This window comes from Candoia aspera, chromosome 2, assembly GCF_035149785.1.
Source record: "Candoia aspera isolate rCanAsp1 chromosome 2, rCanAsp1.hap2, whole genome shotgun sequence".
In the NCBI taxonomy this organism is placed as follows: Eukaryota; Metazoa; Chordata; class Lepidosauria; order Squamata; family Boidae; genus Candoia; species Candoia aspera.
The window spans coordinates 121,457,098-121,475,425 of NC_086154.1; the positions used below are offsets into that span (position 1 = coordinate 121,457,098).

At 44.8% G+C, this 18,328-nt stretch overlaps 2 protein-coding genes across 4 annotated transcripts in view; both read right to left on the reverse strand.

Annotated features, from left to right (window-relative positions):
- Positions 1–18,328, reverse strand: part of LOC134490423 (ABC-type organic anion transporter ABCA8-like) — an 83,107-nt gene that overhangs the window by 29,914 nt on the left and 34,865 nt on the right. For all 3 annotated transcript variants that reach the window (XR_010067209.1, XM_063293452.1, XM_063293453.1), the window contains 6 exons: positions 17,234–17,361; positions 15,508–15,645; positions 12,677–12,790; positions 12,255–12,431; positions 11,006–11,119; positions 9,419–9,544 (listed from right to left, as the gene is read on the reverse strand). Coding sequence is in view for 2 of the 3 variants with exons in the window: in XM_063293452.1 (XP_063149522.1) it covers positions 9,419–9,544; positions 11,006–11,119; positions 12,255–12,431; positions 12,677–12,790; positions 15,508–15,645; positions 17,234–17,361 (797 nt within the window). In the remaining variant the exon portion in view is untranslated. The remainder of the gene's footprint in view (positions 1–9,418; positions 9,545–11,005; positions 11,120–12,254; positions 12,432–12,676; positions 12,791–15,507; positions 15,646–17,233; positions 17,362–18,328) is intronic.
- The window catches only part of ARSG (arylsulfatase G), a 588,957-nt gene that overhangs the window by 5,192 nt on the left and 565,437 nt on the right, over positions 1–18,328 (reverse strand). The window lies entirely within an intron of this gene.

An 18,328-nucleotide genomic window follows, 5' to 3' on the forward strand; every position in this document is an offset into this window, starting at 1 on the left:
TGGTGTGAAACCAAAGGTAAACCATCTTAGAGTGTTTGGTAGCACTGCATGGGTTCACATTCCAAAACAGCAGAGAAGGAAAGGAGGCCCCACAACAAAGAAAGCCATCTTTGTTGGCTATGAACAAAGCCAGAGGAGCTACAGGTTCATAATGGGAGAGAAATTAATAATTAGCAAAAGCGCTTCTTTTGCTGAACAAAACTGGGGGAGATTAAATTCTAGCTCTCCAGTTGAACTGACCACCACAAGAGAACAGCAAGGACTTGCTGATGGTGATCTTTTGCCTGATGAGGACATTAAACCAGAAAAGCAAACTGAAGATCTGTCTGATGAGATAGATGCTTCTCAGGAAAGTGATAGGAGTCGAAATTTAAGCCCTGTATTACCTCGCAGATCTCAGAGGAGTAATAAAGGCGTTCCTCCATCACGTTTTCAGGCTGAAACAGTAAAGGCTTTTCACATATTCACAGAACCTGAGTCTTTAGAACAAGTGAATGTTTTACCACCTGAGATTGCACAAAATTGGCATTCTGCCATGCAACAGGAGTTAGCATCCTTGAAAGAAAATAAAACATGGAAACTGGTAAATCTACCTCCCAATGAACGCTGTCTGGGTTGTAGGTGGGTTTTCAAACTGAAAAGGGATGCTGATGGCAAAATCCAAAAATATAAAGCAAGGTTGGTTGCAAAAGGGTTCACTCAAAGGAAAGAGTTAGACTTTGACAAGACTTTTGCACCAGTTACTAAAGGTGAATCAATTAGATTACTGTTAAAAGTTGCTGCACTAAAAGGAATGTCAGTTAACCACTATGACATTCAAACTGCATTTCTCTATGGAGATTTAGATCACAAATTATACATGCAGCAACCCCCTGGCTATGAAAAAGGGGAGAATCTAGTCTGTGAACTGCAGAAGTCAATCTATGGGTTAAAACAAGCTGCTAGATCCTGGAACAAAAAAGTAGATGAAAAACTGCAGAATTTTGGTTTTGAAAAAGGAAAAGCAGATCCCTGTGTATATATGAAGAAGGACAAACAAGGCTGTATGTATCTGTGCATTTATGTTGATGATTTGCTGCTGTTCACATCAACAGAAAAACAAAGGCTTGATTTTGAAGCCTGCATGAAAAGCCATTTCACATTAAAAAGCCTTGGAATTATAACAACCTAGGTTTGGAAAAACACAGGAAGAAGAATGGTAGCTTTCTGTTAAACCAAAGGGGAGATAATGGTAAAGTAATGTGAATGGAAAGACATATAAAGTTGTCAGAGAAGATTGGTTTGCATCTTAATCTACAGTGTAAAAAGGGGAGTGTTGAGGTTTTCCTACTAACAATTAAGACTGCTATTATACCTAATCATTTTGGCCCGGTGAAGAGGTTGTATTTGTCTCCTTTCACGTGCTTCATGCAAATCGCCTGGGGGGAGGAGGACCTGCCCGGACTTGTTTCTTACTTCCTCTTTTTTTCTCTGCCGGCAATGTAGCCAAGCAAGGCTTGCTCCAAAGGGGAGCTAAGTCCTTTAAATATGTTTTGCTTTTGTTTTGCTTTCTGTAAATAAATTATTTTTATAGAAATGCTTGGTGTGTGACTTTTTTGACCTCTCCTGGGCTAAAGGCTTTCCCAGCAATTCTGCCAACACACGCGCCCTGCGAAGGCAAATTGATCAAGACCTGATATACCAGCCTTACTTGCTTTGGGCTTCAATAAATCCTTAGCAGAGCTCAGAACTAAGTCTGGGACCTGAGATATTCAGTCAGATAGGGCCCAAATCTCCTGTCTGCATTATGCTAGACTTGCCCCATCCTCATGGACTCTCCCACCCATGCTCCACATAGACTTAAGCTAAATGGGATTGTGACTGAGGTTTACAAGCATTTAAGCTGAGGGAGGCTTACCACATTGCTTTGTCTATCCCTCCACTGGCCTGCAGCCAAGGAGGCAAAAGAAAGCAATTGACACATGGCTCCCAGAAGAAAAAAGTTCCAGCTAGAGCTGACTAAGTACCTCCTGCCCCTTCCAAATTCCTAGGGGACAATTGCAGGGAAACTCACAAAATTTTAGGTAGGAAAATGGAGCAGCTTTACTGGTCAGTTGGACTACTCTGTGGGAATCTTCCCAGATGAAATCTCTCAGGCGGAAAGGTGATCAGACACCCCACCCCACCCCCACTGCAGGATAACCTAATCTGCTGGGGTTTGCATGCCAACTGGTGGTGAAGTACGCGATTGGCAAAGTCCATGTCTGAAGCTAACAGAACCATTCCTTCTTCCTTTCTGAAACAGTTGCTTCCCATTAGGCATTGCCTTTCTCTCTCATGTCTGATATCCATTCTTTCTCCCCCCTGCCCCCATCTCCCTTTGCACCGGCAAGTTACCAGGTCAAGGGTGGAGCCCCAGATGGTTTCAAATAGGGATGTGAAGTTAGACCGAGGCTTTTGTATGGCCCAATCATCCTAGGTTGGCCGGCCGTTCTCTATGGACTTTTGTGCTAGTTCTCCTTCAGCTCGCCTTGATTTCTGTCATGATCACCGTTGCGATGCTTGTGACATCGCAACGGCTCACATGACAATACAAGGAAATGGGTCCTGGGCGGATTAAGGGAAAAGGCAACTAGGTGACAAAGAGAGCAACAGGTGCTGGCAACAAAGTATCAACTCTAGCCGGAGGCACGGAAGAGAAAGATACAATGTTGCAAAGAAAGTAATTGACAAGACCAGACCACAAGGTGTGCCCGAGCTGTCAAAGAGATTATGAACCTGATCGCCCGGCAATGAACCATCACCAGCCAGGGAAGCAATCAAGGAAACAACTGACTACGCCCTTGAGTTCAAGGTCCTCGCAGGCAAAATCACAGAATGGTCTGAGGCCACCCTGATCAACATGTTCAAGCGTGGCCTCAACCGTGAGGTGCTACAATGGGCACTGTACAGGGACGACTCAGCCTCCCTTCACGGGTGGATTTGCCTAGCCAGAAAAGCAGAGCACGCTCAGCGCATGTTCCTGCTCGCAACCGCAGTTGACAAAATCCCTCCCAGCACAAGAGGACCAGTCCCACAGTCGGGCCCAACCTGGCACGCAGACCAACAATGGAGGCTTGCCCGTGGGCAGTGTACCAGGTGTGGGAAGACGGGCCACCAAGCGGCGGACTGTTCCAAAAACAGGACAATGGATCGCCCGCCCAGACCAACACCGAAGACGCCGCACAAGCCATCCAACGCCCCCCCCCCCAGACGTCTGACAGGAGCGCTAGCAACCCCGGACAAGGATGCGGACGCCTACCTTGCAGGGGATGCAATCGATGCCCAAGAACAGCTGGCGGAAAACGCCCCCCACCTGCTCTAAGCAGCGCCGCTGGGCAGGTGGTGAAGAAGGGGTGCAACAACCCCAGGGTGTCGATTGCTCCATCCTGGCAGGGACAATTGAACTCTCGTATGGCCCTAGAGCCATCGCGGTCGAGGCTCTGGTGGACTCTGGATGCTCCAGAAATCTGATCCACCCAGACATTGTCGCTGCACTAAAACTGCCCTGCTCCCCCCTTCCTAAACCGCTGGTGTTCCAAGAACTTGACGGCTCTACAGTGGGGGGAGGGGGACACCGGCCACTCAGAGGACCGGAAAGATCACCCTGAGAATGGGCACCCACAAGGAATCCATAAACTTTGTGGTAACCCAGATAGGGAAACCCATAGTAGTGCTGGGGATCCCCTGGCTAGCATGCCACAACCCACACATAGATTGGAGGACATGCTCCATCACGTTCAAAGACGGGGCCTACCAGGCACCGACACCAGACAAACCATCTGCTCCGACAGTGGGGAGGGCAGAAGTCATCAACCATACCCATGACACCCCCCCCCCCCAGAAGGACTGCAGGAGCAATACGCAGACTTTGCAGATGCCTTTGGAGAAGAGGAGGCAGACCAATTACCCCCCCACCGCATGATGGACTGCACAATTGAACTGCTCCCAGACGTCCCATTACCCAAGCCCAAGATCTACCCCATGACCCAGAGAGAATTAGCAGCACTGCGGGAATTCTTGGACAAAAACCTCTCCAAGGGCTTCATAGAACCAGCGAACTCGCCAGTTGGAGCTCCCGTCCTATTTCGGGAAAAGAAGGATGGCACCCTGAGACTATGCACCGATTACTGTGGATTGAATTCCGCTTCCCTATCCAACAAATACCCCCTACCCCTTGTAAAGGACATGCTAGCACACCTGTCAAAGGGAAGGGTGTTTTCCAATCTTGACCTCCACGAGGCGTATTACAGAATCTGCATCAGGGAGGGGGACGAGTGGAAAACGGCATTCAACTGCCCCTTGGGCTCCTTCCAATACAAGGTACTGCCATTTGGTCTTGCAGGAGCCCCGGGGGTCTTCATGCAACTCATCAATGAGGTACTGCATGAACACCTATTCAAGGGCATACTGGTTTACCTGGATGATGTCCTCATCTACATGAGGATGCAGAGGGAACATGAGAGGTTAGTGAGGCAAGTTCTCACTAAGCTCTGGAAAGCCAAACTCTACGCTAAGCTGTCCAAGTGCAAATTCCACAAGTCGTGCTTGGACTACCTAGGGTACAGAATCTCTGACAAAGGCATAGAGATGGACCCCGCGAAGGTTCAGGCAGTTTTGAGCTGGGAACGCCCATGCACCAGGCGCCAGCTTCAAAGTTTCCTTGGGTTCGCAAATTTCTATAGGTCCTTCGCGAGGGGGTTCACGGAAATTGCCCTACCCTTAACCGATTTGCTCAAGACCAAAGGCGTCGGGGAGACGCGCAAGGTAAAAAACCCAGGGGCCGTACTTAATTGGACTCCTGCTTGTCAAACCGCATTTGACAGGCTAAAAGCGCTGTTCACGGCGGAGCCAATTCTAGCTCACCCGGACCCCGAACGGCCTTTTGTGGTGCAGGTGGACGCCTCTGACTTCTCAATAGGTGCCATCCTGCTGCAAAAGGATTCCGCTGGAATCCTGAAGCCATGCGCCTATCTCTCGAGGAAATTCTCAGAGACTGAGAGGCACTGGCACGTGTGGGAAAAGGAAGCATTCGTGGTTAAAGCAGCACTGGAGGCTTGGTGTCACCTTTTGGAAGGGGCAACTTGCCCGTTTGAGGTCTGGACAGACCACCGCAACCTCGAGGCGCTCCATACGCCCTGGCACCTCAGTCCCAAGCAAATACGCTGGGCTCAGTTCTTCAGACGGTTCAACTTCCAGCTGAAGTTCATACCAGGCAAAAAGAACTTCCTGGCAGACGCACTCTCCCGACTACCCCAGGATGCGGAGCCTATCTCCAACATCATAGCAACAATGCTATCCGATTCCCAGCTGGGTATGGCAGCGGTCACCCAGGGTCGCGCTTGGGGACAGCCTGCCCCCCCCCTCGCAAACAACTATGACGCAACCCGCCCCCAGACGCAGACAACCTCAAATGCCAGGTGGGCTATGGGCAGATTTTACAACGGCGTTAAAATCTGACCCCTGGCTCCTCACCAACCCCAACAAGGCCACTATGGAACAGGACCTCACATGGGCGGAGGGAAGGTTATATGTACCCAACTCACAACGGCAGGCGATCCTCAACAGATCGCATGACAGCAAACAGGCTGGCCACTTCGGGTTTTTGAAAACCCTACACCTGACTCGGAGACAGTTTTGGTGGCCCTCGCTGAGGAAGGACGTCAAGACGTATGTGGCGTCCTGCCCAGTGTGTGCTATGGCCAAGCGACCGGCTGGCAAACCCCAGGGGCTGCTGCAACCCGTGGCTGAACCCTCCCACCCTTGGGATGAAATCTCAATGGACTTCATAGTAGACTTACCGCCTAGCCAAAAGAAAACGGTCATCTGGGTGGTAAAAGACTACTTTTCAAAACAAGCCCATTTCATCCCCTGTGCCTTGATCCCGTCAGCCCAACAGCTGGCAAAACTGTTCCTAGTCTACGTGTACCGCCTACACGGCTGCCCCTCCCACTTGGTGACCGATAGGGGCACACAATTTACCTCGAGGTTCTGGCGGGCTTTTTTGAAACTGATAGGTACCCAGCAAGCCCTGTCAACCTCCTGGCATCCCCAGACGGATGGATCCACAGAGATCCTTAATGCCACACTGGCACAATTCCTCCGCTCCTACAAAAATTACCACCAGGACGACTGGGTGGACCTCCTCCCGTTTGCAGAGGTCGCATACAACAACGCAATACACCAAAGCACGGGAAAAAACCCCTTTGGGGTGGTGTCAGGTCGGGAGTTTGTCCCCATCCCTGAACTACCTCAGCCTCCATCCCCAGCAGTGGCCGCCTGTGATTGGGGTGAGAAACTCGCAGATTCCTGGCCGGTCATCAAGGACGCACTTAAAGAGGCACAAGCTGCGTACAAAGTGCAAGCGGACAAACACCGGCGCCAGCAACCAACATTTCAGGTGGGGGACATGGTCTATCTATCCACCAGATTCATAAAATCGCCGCAACCGTCGAAGAAGCTGGCCCCCAAGTTTATTGGACCATTCTAGGTGACACAAATCGTGAACCCAGTCACGGTGCGCTTGGACCTGCCCTGTAATTTAAAGAGACTGCACCTGGTATTTCACTGCAGCTTACTCAAGCCGGCAAGTGATCCCTCCCGGTGGCACCCACGCACGCCCCCCCCACCAGTGATGATAGACGGGCAGCGACATTTCGAAGTGAAGGAGGTACTTGACTCCCGCAAGCGGCAGGGCTCCCTCCAATACCTCGTCAAGTGGAAACACTTTCCACACCCTGAGTGGGTCGCTGCCCGCGACATCCAGGCTCCCGACCTGATCTGCACCTTCCATACCGCCTATCCCTCCAAACCCGCGGCTTAACCTTCGCAAAGGGGGGCAGTATGTCATGATCACCGTTGCGATGCTTGTGACATCACAACGGCTCACATGACAATACAGGGAAATGGGTCCCGGGTGGATTAAGGGAAAAGGCAACTAGGTAACAAAGAGAGCAACAGGTGCTGGCAACAAAGTATCAACTCTAGCCGGAGGCACGGAAGAGAAAGATACAATGTTGCAAAGAAAGTAATTGACAAGACCAGACCACGAGGGGCGCCCGAGCTGTCAAAGAGATTACGAACCTGATCACCCAGCAATGAACCATCACCGGCCAGGGAAGCAATCAAGGAAATGCCCGGAGCACAGGAGGGGCTCCATGACCCCTCACCTACCGATGACGGAACTGATGGGGCTCGGGGCACACCCAGAGTAAGAAGGGGTGGAGCGCTGACCGGCACGGGCTATTTAAATCCCGTTCCGGCGCACTCCACTCACTCTCAGCTTTTCTAAAAGGCATGCACTCTGTTCTATCAATAAAGCCAGAACCTAAGCCCATGCTAGCGTCTGTGTCTTTACTGGTTGGCAGGCAGAGCCTGACAATTTCTTTCGTGGAACGAATAACTTTTTCTCTCTCGGCATAAATAGTACATTGCTAAATAAATTCACATACCGAATCCTGCATTTTGATAAAGCTTCCAGGAAAAAAGAAACCTATGACAAATAGTGCGATTCCATATAAATATTTCAGGTATGGGAGATTTAACAGCATCCCTTATAATGAACGCATTTGTATATGCGGAGTGCCTGAAACTGAGGATATAGCACATGTATTATTTGATTGTAATTTGTATAAGAAGGTGAGAGATCTGCAACTTGGCTCATATATTAAGCGAATGACCCACTGGGAATCACATATTAGAACAACATATTTCATGTGTGGCCAAGACCCCAAAATAACATATAATACAGCTCTGTATTTAACTAAATCAATATGCTTGAGATCTCCATATGTGGGGTTGATCGGGGTAAACTGTAGGGCTGACACAGAAATATGATGTGTATTTTCACTTATATGTATACTTATCTACTGTATTTTTATTCACTCCTTACTTAACTTGTCTTTTTACATTAATTTTATATAGAGTTTTATTAAGATGCAGTGTTCAATCCTGTATTCTGACATGGCCTAAGGGCTCATCAATACACTTTGATTTGATTTGATTTGATTTGATTTGATATAAATATTATTTTCAGAACTCAGTCACCCAATTCCACAGGGGCAGCACTGACCCTGATTAGTTTCTTTGGAAGGAGGCCAAAAAGGGTTTGACGGTATTCTGAAATATTGGTATATATTTACAGTTATAAAGGCTGAACATTCATGGATGCACACTCAATCCAAGATCACCCTCATGTTCATTACTTCCACCTCAGATTTCTGAAAAGATGGCTAGGTAGGTACATAAGGGAAGACGCAGGCTTCCAGGTAACCGAGCCCTAAGCTGTTTAGGGCTTCCAAGGTCAAAACCAGCACTTTGAACTGGGTCTGAAAACAAAGCAACAGCCAGCGTGGATGGCAAACTATGGTCATATAGGCCAGTCATCCTACTCTCTTTTGAACTAATTGACATTTTGGGACCATTTGCAAAGTCAGCCCATGTACAAGGCATTGCAACGATTCAACCAGGAAGTTATCAGAGCATAAATAACCATTGTGGGGCTCACAGTACTCGGTGCCACCGAGGCCACCTGGGCTTCGAGTGGCAGTGATGGATCTAGGAGCAACCCCAAACTGCAAATGCGCTCCCTTTGGGCAAATTCCTCTGTCTTGTCCAGACTGAATCTCAGTTTATTGGCCCTCATCCAATCCATTACCTGCCCAAGCCCTGGTTCAGGTCTCCAATCACCTCGCCCACATTAGATAAAGAGGAGAGGCAAGCTTGGTATCATCTGTCTGTTGACGGCACCTCAGCCCACATCCCCAGATGGCCTCTCTGAGCGGTTTCATGCAAACGCTAAAAAGCAGAGGGGATAAAACGGAGCCTCGAGGGGCTGCATATCCCAGCTGCCCTGAGGCAGAGGAGTAATCCCCCAGCACCACCTTCTGGAAATGGCCATCCAAGTAGAAGCAGAACCACTGTGGGCCAATATGTCAAAGCTATCCTAGCTCTAGGACTAGCGAGGCCAAACCGGGTGAAATTTCCTCTGGCGTATAAGGAGATCTGTGTATCTCTAGGTTAAAAGTCAAGGGAATACACCATAAACACGATGGCAGCTGAACCTATTTCTTGCTCCACCACAAAAGTGCATCTTTGTCAGTACTGAGCAGAGAAATTCTCCTGATTTATTTTTCCACCAGTTCTCTCTCGGTCTGATGAAACAGAATTCACTTTGAAGGAAAAGTGAATTTCAGTGAAATCCCCACAACTGGAGTGTCACCGTGAAGAGGGAGCCCTGCCCTTGAGGAATTGTTGGAGAAGTCCTCATACCCTGGAAAAATCCAGAGAACTTTTTAACCCAGTTACTCCTTCTACAAATTGGGTGGATGAAGAACCATTTATGCTCAGCTGCAATTGTCATAAGAACAGGCTAAGAGCTGATAGGTAATATTGCACTTACCTCTGTAAAAGAGAGTATAAAACTTGTAACCGGAAACGTAGGAACAAAAACATTTAACAGGCTTCTCGTATAGTTATGTCCATATAAACTTGCAAAGAAACTTATTGTGAACAAAAGAAACATGGCCTAAAATGAAACAAGGAAGTATTTTAATACTTTTAAACAAATGAAATCATTTACCCAATTTTCTTTCTCCATAGTCTCTGGGGTGCCTTAACACACCCCATGGTAACTTCAACTTAAACCACACTAACATTTGCATTTGCTCATTGCTATCCATGACAACCATGACTGCTTCTCGTTGTGCTTCCCTGTGCTCCTTTCGCTCCTGTAATTAAACCTGCTGTGGAGAACGAGATTTACGAATCTTACTTGCTTCACCACTGGATAACGCAACTTATATTTCTGACTGAAGCATCCTTTTGTTTGGGGTGTTCATAACTTGCATAGATTTGACATGGCACTGGACACGTATTCAATCATCAGGCCGTCTCCTACTTAGTTCCCACCCCGCTGCAGTCTGCTTGCTGGTGTCTGCTCAGGGATGCCAGGGACCAGAGGCGATGCCCCGGGACACAGATATACTCCCTAAAGCTCAAGAGCACCACTCCCTTGCTTATTCCTGAAACCTATCTTCCTAAACGCCTCAGGTCTGTGCTGTCACAGTTACAATGACACTAAGAGGCATGTATATTCAACACGTGTAGCGCTAGGATGAAAGCAAAATCCTCACCCAGTGTCAGCTGCACAACAGAGACTGGATCAGGAAACCGACTCTACAGAAAGACTAGAACTACGCTTCACTGAGGTAGGCTATAGTTACAGAATCTTCCAAGTCTGATTATGCGGAGGATAATCAGGGGAGTCAGCCTGAGTCTCTTCTTAATACCCTCTCCCTTCCCAGAACTTCAGGTGTGCTTCTGTCCTGCTGTCCTTCCTGTTTGTGTAACAGTTTCCAAATGTTTGCTTCAAGGCCATCTCCCTGAATGCATGGCCTACCCAGCATGCACCAAATGGCTAAAATTCCTGTCCCGCACAATTAACCTGTGTCCATAGGAGACAGCTATGCACCAACATACCTGGTGTGGGGAGGGAACTGGCAAGAGACTGGCACTATGCTTAATGCTTCTTTTAAAGCCCAGAGGTAGACCATACAGGTCCACCTATGGAAGCACAGCTTCCAGGTTCTAGTAGGTACTCCCAATGGGTCCAGGAGCCTTTCTGGCCAGCAGTGGGCCCCCACAGCCCTCCAGGCCACATATTAGTCATTCAAGGCTGCCTCCAACCATCCCTAGTTAAGAATAGGCCCCAGACGGATGGATAGAGCCAGTTTGGTCTAGTGGTGAAGGCAACGGGCTAGAATCCAGGAGACTGAGTTCTCGTCCCACTTTAGGCATAAAAGCTGGCTGGGTGATCTTGGGCCAGTCACTCTCTCTCAGCCCAACTCACCTCACAGGGTTGTTGTTGTGGGGAAAATAGGAGGAGGAAGGAGTATCGGGTATGTTCACTGCCTTGAGTTATTTATTAAAAAAATAATAAAGGCGGGATATAAAATAAATAAAATAAATACATTGGGCATATACTTACTAAAATAGAGATGATTGAACAAAAGCTGGTTGTATGCTTTTTTTGGCGAAATACGAAGGCAATTATGTATAGGAATAAGACAATCGATATGCTGTAGCCAGGGAAAAATGCCACCTGCTCAAAAGAAAGCTCTGTATTAACAATTGGCTAATGTCTTACAAAAAGAACATAAGTGTCTACAAAAAGAACATAAGTGTCTCCTTCATTTTAATAGGTTATAAAAATTAGATACAGATATAATGTTTAAGTACTAGGAACCTGTTTACCAAACTGTCACAGCAAGTATTTTGGTTGCGTGAGTTTGAGTGAAATTAGCTGATTGTAAAGCCGTTTGTGACTATTTATGCAGCTGCATCAATTGCAAAGCTCAGTCATCAACCTTGAGCCTTTCCAGCCAGAGGAAACCCACACCCTTAAAAGGACGAGCATCAAAATCAGACCATCTTTGCACTGTGAAGGACAAGAGCAGTAGCAAAGTAAAAGTCATCTTAGGAAATGCTACTGTCAATTGAAGGTAGATTGATCTGTACTATTCTGGGTTCGTGTATTTTCTTTTTCTTTTGGTAAAGTTATGCCTAATGTCTGGCAATATTTCTGCCATATTTCATATTCCCTACTTTGTTTCCCTATTCCATGAGATGGATGGGTAGGGATGATGTGCTATATCTTTGACCAATTCACTTTACCTTCATTTGCCTTATTTGTTCTCATCCTTCTTGCTGGTGGTAGGGAGACTGAGGAAGGCTATGACAATGGGTCCAAACTGCTTTTGTGGCGCTGGAGGTCCAGAGAGCCCCCCCTTCTAAATCCTCTATTTGTTCTGTCAGTCTTTTAATTAACTTGTATCTTAGTGGAAACAACTAAGTACTTTCTTAACTGACTTCATTTATTTGCAAGATATGAGCGGGTATTTGGCTCCACTTATGCTTGAAGCCACCTCACACCGCACAAACCCCACTGGCCATTAGCCACCACTCTCCTGTAAAGGTGACAAACTGATATGGGGACAAAGTTCCTATCTCTGTTTTCTGCCAGTTTATTGCTAGTCCCTCGTGCGTAGCTTGTCATTGCTGGGATGTGCCTTTTTCAGGCTGTTGATGATTGAAGACATATGCCTGCCATTCAGGGTCTGTAGCAGGGAACAGTGTTGATTACAATCAAAGGTAGGCATGGATGTTTGTCATTGGAAACTGTAAATGTCAACAGCTGATCGGAAACCACATTTTAAAAATGGATTAAACTCAATTACCCAGCAGAAAATCAAGGTGGTTTTAATCTGAGGATCTGCACCTCCTAATTTTAAAAACCATGGCCAAAGCACTAAAACAAGTAGAATGCAATGCAGGGACATATCCACCAGAGCTTGTCCACACCAGTAGGCAGAAGGGAAAAGTCCTGAGATCCGCAGCTGAGAGCGAGTTCTTATCTGGCAAAGAATGAATGAAAATAGCAAGCAATGATTAAGCTGTCTAATGAGATGATTGCATAAATTCAAGTCAGAATTTCAAGTCAGAGATAAACACAACACTAATTTCCCCCTCCCTCCCACAACTTGGGATATATCAGTGTCAATATACCACAACAAGCCTGTCAGCCCTTCAAAGTAAACCAGACTAGGAAACGAAAATCATGTAAAACTATGAAGAAATGAAAGCGATATCATTGTTTTACCATGTAATCTTGAATGCTTGTCATTGCAAATTGTGGTGGAAAAGCAGGTAATACAATTGAGGCCGCAATCAAGTAAACGTCCGTAAAAGCCCAAAAGTCATCAGTCAAACTAAACTGAGGAGTAAAGTAAAAACATGTTTTAATTGCATTGTGATAAATGTCATAAAAGAATAGCTATTATTAATCTAGTTAGTAAGCTTAGAAACAAGGAAGAACATTTAAAGAAAATAAATACAACCAATCATCTCTTAATGTTATCCTTTGAGCTTATTTCAATGGTTACTGGCAAATGGCCAGACAGGGGGAGGGGCACCACAGCTGGAAGGTCTTGACCTCCCGGCTGTGACCTTTGACCCCCGCCTCCCTCTTGCCCACGTGCGTGTTGCACCTTTTGGTTATTGATTATGTAGTACTTTCCTGCTGCCACCACCCATCTTCTGGAGGAGGGAATGGGCTCCTCTTACTTAACCCTTCTGAGAGAAATGGAGATTTCACACTCTGAGCAACTTAAACATCCATAAATGGGGAATGATAATAATGATAATAACAGCCACAAGGAAAATTAAAACTCTGTAGCATCTCCTCTAGGCCTTAGTAGCTTTGAGCTATATGGCCAGAGAAACAGCAGCCCTATTGCTTTTTGAGGAAATGCAAACAAAAGCATCATTTTTGCATTTTAACAATGGCTGTTATTAAAAATAAGAAAACTTGTGTAGCCAAATGCCCAAACCATTCAGTTGGATGGAATAAGGCATTTAGCATTGATAAGGATACACTCGCAACTTCAGACATCAATTTTCCAGAAAATGCTTTGGGGAAACTGGACACCGATCCAAATGGATCTGAGATTCAAACAGCTCAGATGGAACAACATATAAAAATGGAGTTCACACGAAGACAGTAAACTTCTGATACAAAAATCAGAGGAAAATCCCTTGAAAAAAATAGCAGGGACATTCCAGATATCAGAATCCATACAGTAGGCTAGCAGACTTTAAAGGATCTGATCACAAATCTGTGCCTAGCACTTTTATTTGACCTCAAAGAGGAGGGATTTCCTCCAGCTGTCTTCTCCAGCTCTCTGGTCCTGAATAATCCCTGACTTCCATAGATGGCAGCCTTCAGTTGATCGCTTTCTCTTAGCTCCTGTTGACTATCTAGAGATTTCTGGGTCACACTTAACTCTCCTCTTACTACAAGTTTGCCATTGTTTTCTCTTCTGATAAGATGTCCAGAAAGTTTATTATCTTACTCCTCTTTTGTGAATGTGATCCTCTCAGATAAATTCCTGGTTATCTTTATGTTGGTTTCTGTTTAGTATGACAAACCTATCATCTACATGATGGGTCCATATCTTGGTTTGTATTAGTGGACGGACTGTTGTTTTATTTATTTATTTATTTATTTATATTTATTTATAAATTTATTCACTGCCCATCTCCCCCTCATGGGGGACTCTGGGCGGTTTACAATAAAAAAACAGTTTTAACTGTTGAATTGCTGTTTCTGCTATGAACCCTGAGATGAGGGATCCTGGGGGTTCCTCTGATGCAATTCTGCATGGAAAATTTCAAAATTTTGATAGATACCTCACCCCTATCCATCAAGTTCCCACTCAGTCCATAACTAAATGTTTCTGTGACTATTGAAAGAAAGCAATGATAGAAACAGAGTTGCAATAACATCTGCAACAGGACAGGAAGGTGGGATGGATGACAGCTCAGAGGAACAGTAAAAAAAAAAAGTTATTCTGGGGGTCTCTAGGCAGTCCCAAATATGAGTAAAGTCAGCTATATTTCACTTCTGCATCAAATTGTTTGCATAACAGCTATCAACAGCCAAGAGCTGGGATAGAGGTGCAGTAACCATTGGTGATGGTTGTGAAGGTGGGAAGGCAAATTTCTCTAAACTTGGAATGATTGGGGTTTGTTTACCAAGTACAATTACTAGTGATTTAGGATGACCTATTGATTTTGTACATTAACTGCTGGTGCAGAACCAGTTGAAAAGGCCCCAGTGTAATCACCGATTTCAACTCTAAAATTTGCAGGGCACTGTTAACTCTCCAGGAGGTCAAAGACAATGTTATAGAGATCCAGCCTCCAAAGAGACATCATCTCTCTCTCTCATAGTAAGGGCAGAATCACGACAGAATTAAAAGAGACCTCCAGCAGATCTAAGAGGAATGTACTAGATGGCACACAGTTCAGGGAGAAACCCTTCTCGCCAGAGTTCACTGTCTCTAGCATCTTTTCCTAAAGGAAGTTTGTCAGAGAAATTTTAGCCTGGCAGGTAAAGAAAGACCTGGAAATGTTTGTGTAATGGTTGCCTATTCTAAAACACCATCAGACTCATGAGCAGGAATTCAAAGATATCTGATTTATTAAAGAATAGTATGCAGGATCACAGAGAAAGCTGAGGATGATGAAAGCGCGCCAAATTCAAAGTAAAAACCCTTGGTGCAAATGAAATCCCTCCCCGCGCAGAGTCTTCTCAAGTTCACAATCCCAGGTGCTCCTAACGGTTTCTGATGGTCTGCAGGAAAAGGCCTTGAACAGAGAACATAACCCAAACACATTCCATTGTAATTGTACTGATTTCACATACAGAGCTAGGTACAAGGTCTCACAGCAGCTCACAGATAATCACAGAGATATTCACTGATAAAATGTTAACTCTCCCATCACTTATGCTCCCTAGCAATTGCCTTTTACTTTTACATAATATCCTGAAAAATATGAACGGGTTGTATTGGAAAGAAACCTGGAATATTTCCCCTGTTACCCCCTGCACACAAAAAAGCTCATTTGATATCCCTCTGGAACACTCACCAGGCTAAGTACATGATTCCAGGTTCGAAGATGGGCAGTAGAATTAAACATGTGCAAAAATGCATTGCTGATGGTGTTGACAAGCACAGGAAAGCAGTTAGTTACCTCCATGTGGCACATAAGTGTGAACCTGTATTTCTGAACCAAGGCAAGAAGTCAGAACACAAGGGATCCAAATGAAGAAAGGCTGGGAGAACAACAGTTCCAAGCAAGAATGTAATTTACATAACTGCAATTTTATCATCTAATAAACGGTGTTTGATTTTCTTCTAAGTTGGAAGAAAAAAGGGAAAAAATATGGGGGCACCTTTTTCAGGCCAAGGTCTACATTTGGCCTCGGAGCTGAGGTCCTCATTTCCTCCCAAAGTATGTGGGATCACGACAAAGAAGTAGGCAGGACCAGGACAAAGTTAATAACAGTTGGCATCATTATTCCAGACATATTTGATACGTTTCTCCTTATGGCATGTTAAAGATTTCAGATTAGCAGCTAATCTGGCCAGGCACTGGGGACCATATGTTGTGGACCTCTGACATATACATGCCTATGTCTTAGGTATGCCCATCCGTTAAAGCAGAACACAACCATCTCACAGAAGTTGCATTAGAAATTGACCTTTTCATAGCGTTTTAAATTCTTTATTTAGAATGGAACCTGCTCCTCCCAAAAGTTTGGATCATAAAAAAAGCACATTCTTAACAAAGTAAAATAAAAGTTCATCATATTGAAAGAATTGTTGTAACCTTCCCCATAACATCCTTCTTTGCATCAACACAAAGCTATTTGCGTCCCCCGGTTCCCCACTTGGAACAAAATTCCAAGGGAAATGCTGCATCATTCTATTTCTTCTGATGAGAAGCTACTGACTGTTTAGCATGTCTTCCTAATAGCTGTTTTGCTTACAAACATGCAAGCAAAGCAGAAAAGAGGCAGATGCATTCCTTCAGATAAACAATATCTTTACATAGCTCAGAACTAATTTCCAGAGAGCATTCAGGAACATCACTGATCCTGTTGCAGTTGCAGTCTATTTAGAAGTAGTCCTTGTCAAATTCAGATAGCAAATCTATCTTCAAATTGCTTGCATTCTCCCTTGAAGATGTGACATTAAATTCCAAAGAGATTTCCATCCCTCAAGATATAACAGTTTACTATTCTGCAAAGAAGTAAACTATAACATAGTAGCAGAGTTCGGAGTGAATGCTAGATTCATGCCAAGGGGTATTTTGAAGGGCTATAGCTATTTAACTTGTTAGATTTTTCCCCTTTTGCAGCCTTTCTCATTCAGATTTAATAACAGGGACAGTCTTTTGCTTTTTAAATTATGATCTCTATAGGGCACCCTAACTATTGTCACCAACATTGTGTTTTGCTTTGGAGGTTTATCATCAAGGAGTAAAAAAACCAAAAATTGAATGCTGTCAAAGAAGGATTTCAAATCCCTCTTCAAAGAAGAAAGATGTGATGAGGAAAAACTGAGGGTAAGCAACCTTTGGCTACTTTGGCTATTTTGTCTAGAAGGTGATCTGGCCCTGTATATTCCACCCCCCTGAGATCTGGGGTCCATTGGAGATTATAGACCAAGAGGGTCTTTCTTCTTTTCTTTTATTATGACTCCACTAAAATACGATGCTGTCTTCTTGAAGAGAAGTTATCATCTCTTCAGACAGTCTTATGAGATTCCTTGGTTTATTCTCAAAAAGGAGGAAAAGAACTTATTGTTACCTTGTCTTCAAGGTCTAATTTTATGGCCCCATTGTGAACTAGCTGGTCACTGACATTGTTACCAGAGATTATGTCCATCAGGATGTTCTGACTCTTCAGTCCCTGGATGAAATTTTCAATGTTTCCACCTGGAAAAGAGAAGGAGAAGGAGAAGGAGACAAAATGAATGTCCAGGGTATTTACTTTCCAAACAAAGAAGAAAGTACCCAAACAATGAACAATACAGAATTTAAATCCAATTATGTCTGTGGCTGTATAGATTAGGAAGGAAAACCATGGCCTCCAAACACTGCTGAATGAAATTTCTCAGCAGAAATTTCAAGGATTGTGTTAGAGCTGAGAAGAAAAGCTGTAATTCTTATACACTGGCTTTGAGGTAACATATTTCATCAGGTGTTATCTCCAGGAACTTTGAAGTGCTGAGAGTGCCAACCATCACAAGAAGACCCACCACTTTAGAAGGAGCAATTTGAAGAGAGGTTTTCTAGCTGCTATTCAAGTAACTATACTACTTAATACAATATTTTATGAATAATATATGCTGGTTTCCAAACGTCTTTTAAGAATAAGAGATATTGCCCAATTTGCTGATTGAACTAACTCTCCATTGCAGTATACCCATTTCACTTTTTTTTTTTAGTTCCCTGTGTTTTGTAAACCACCCACCACTAAGTGGAGAAATCTCCCAATTTGAAACCCAGATTCTTGGTATTCATTCATTGTAGATATTTTAACCCAACAAGTAGCTGAATCCTAAATTGCTAAAAGAAGGTTGTGCATTGAATCAAAATGTGTCCCAGCTCAGAAAAGGAAGTGGTGAGAATCCTTTTGCAGGGAGGGAACCTCCCATTGGATTTATCATATTGTAGCTGGGCTAACTTTGTGCTAGTATTTCGGGTGTCTCCTATTTTAGATGTAGTTTCAATGCGCAACTCAACTTCTCCTTCAGCCAACCCCTTCTCTGCCTTTTTAAAATTTTGCCTCTTCTGTTGGTAGAAGGGGGTGGGGTTTCCCAGCAGAAACCACTTGTGTTTCATCCCAATTTCTTCCAATCAGATCATTTTACAATAAGACGGTGCCCAAAGTTCTTAAAGC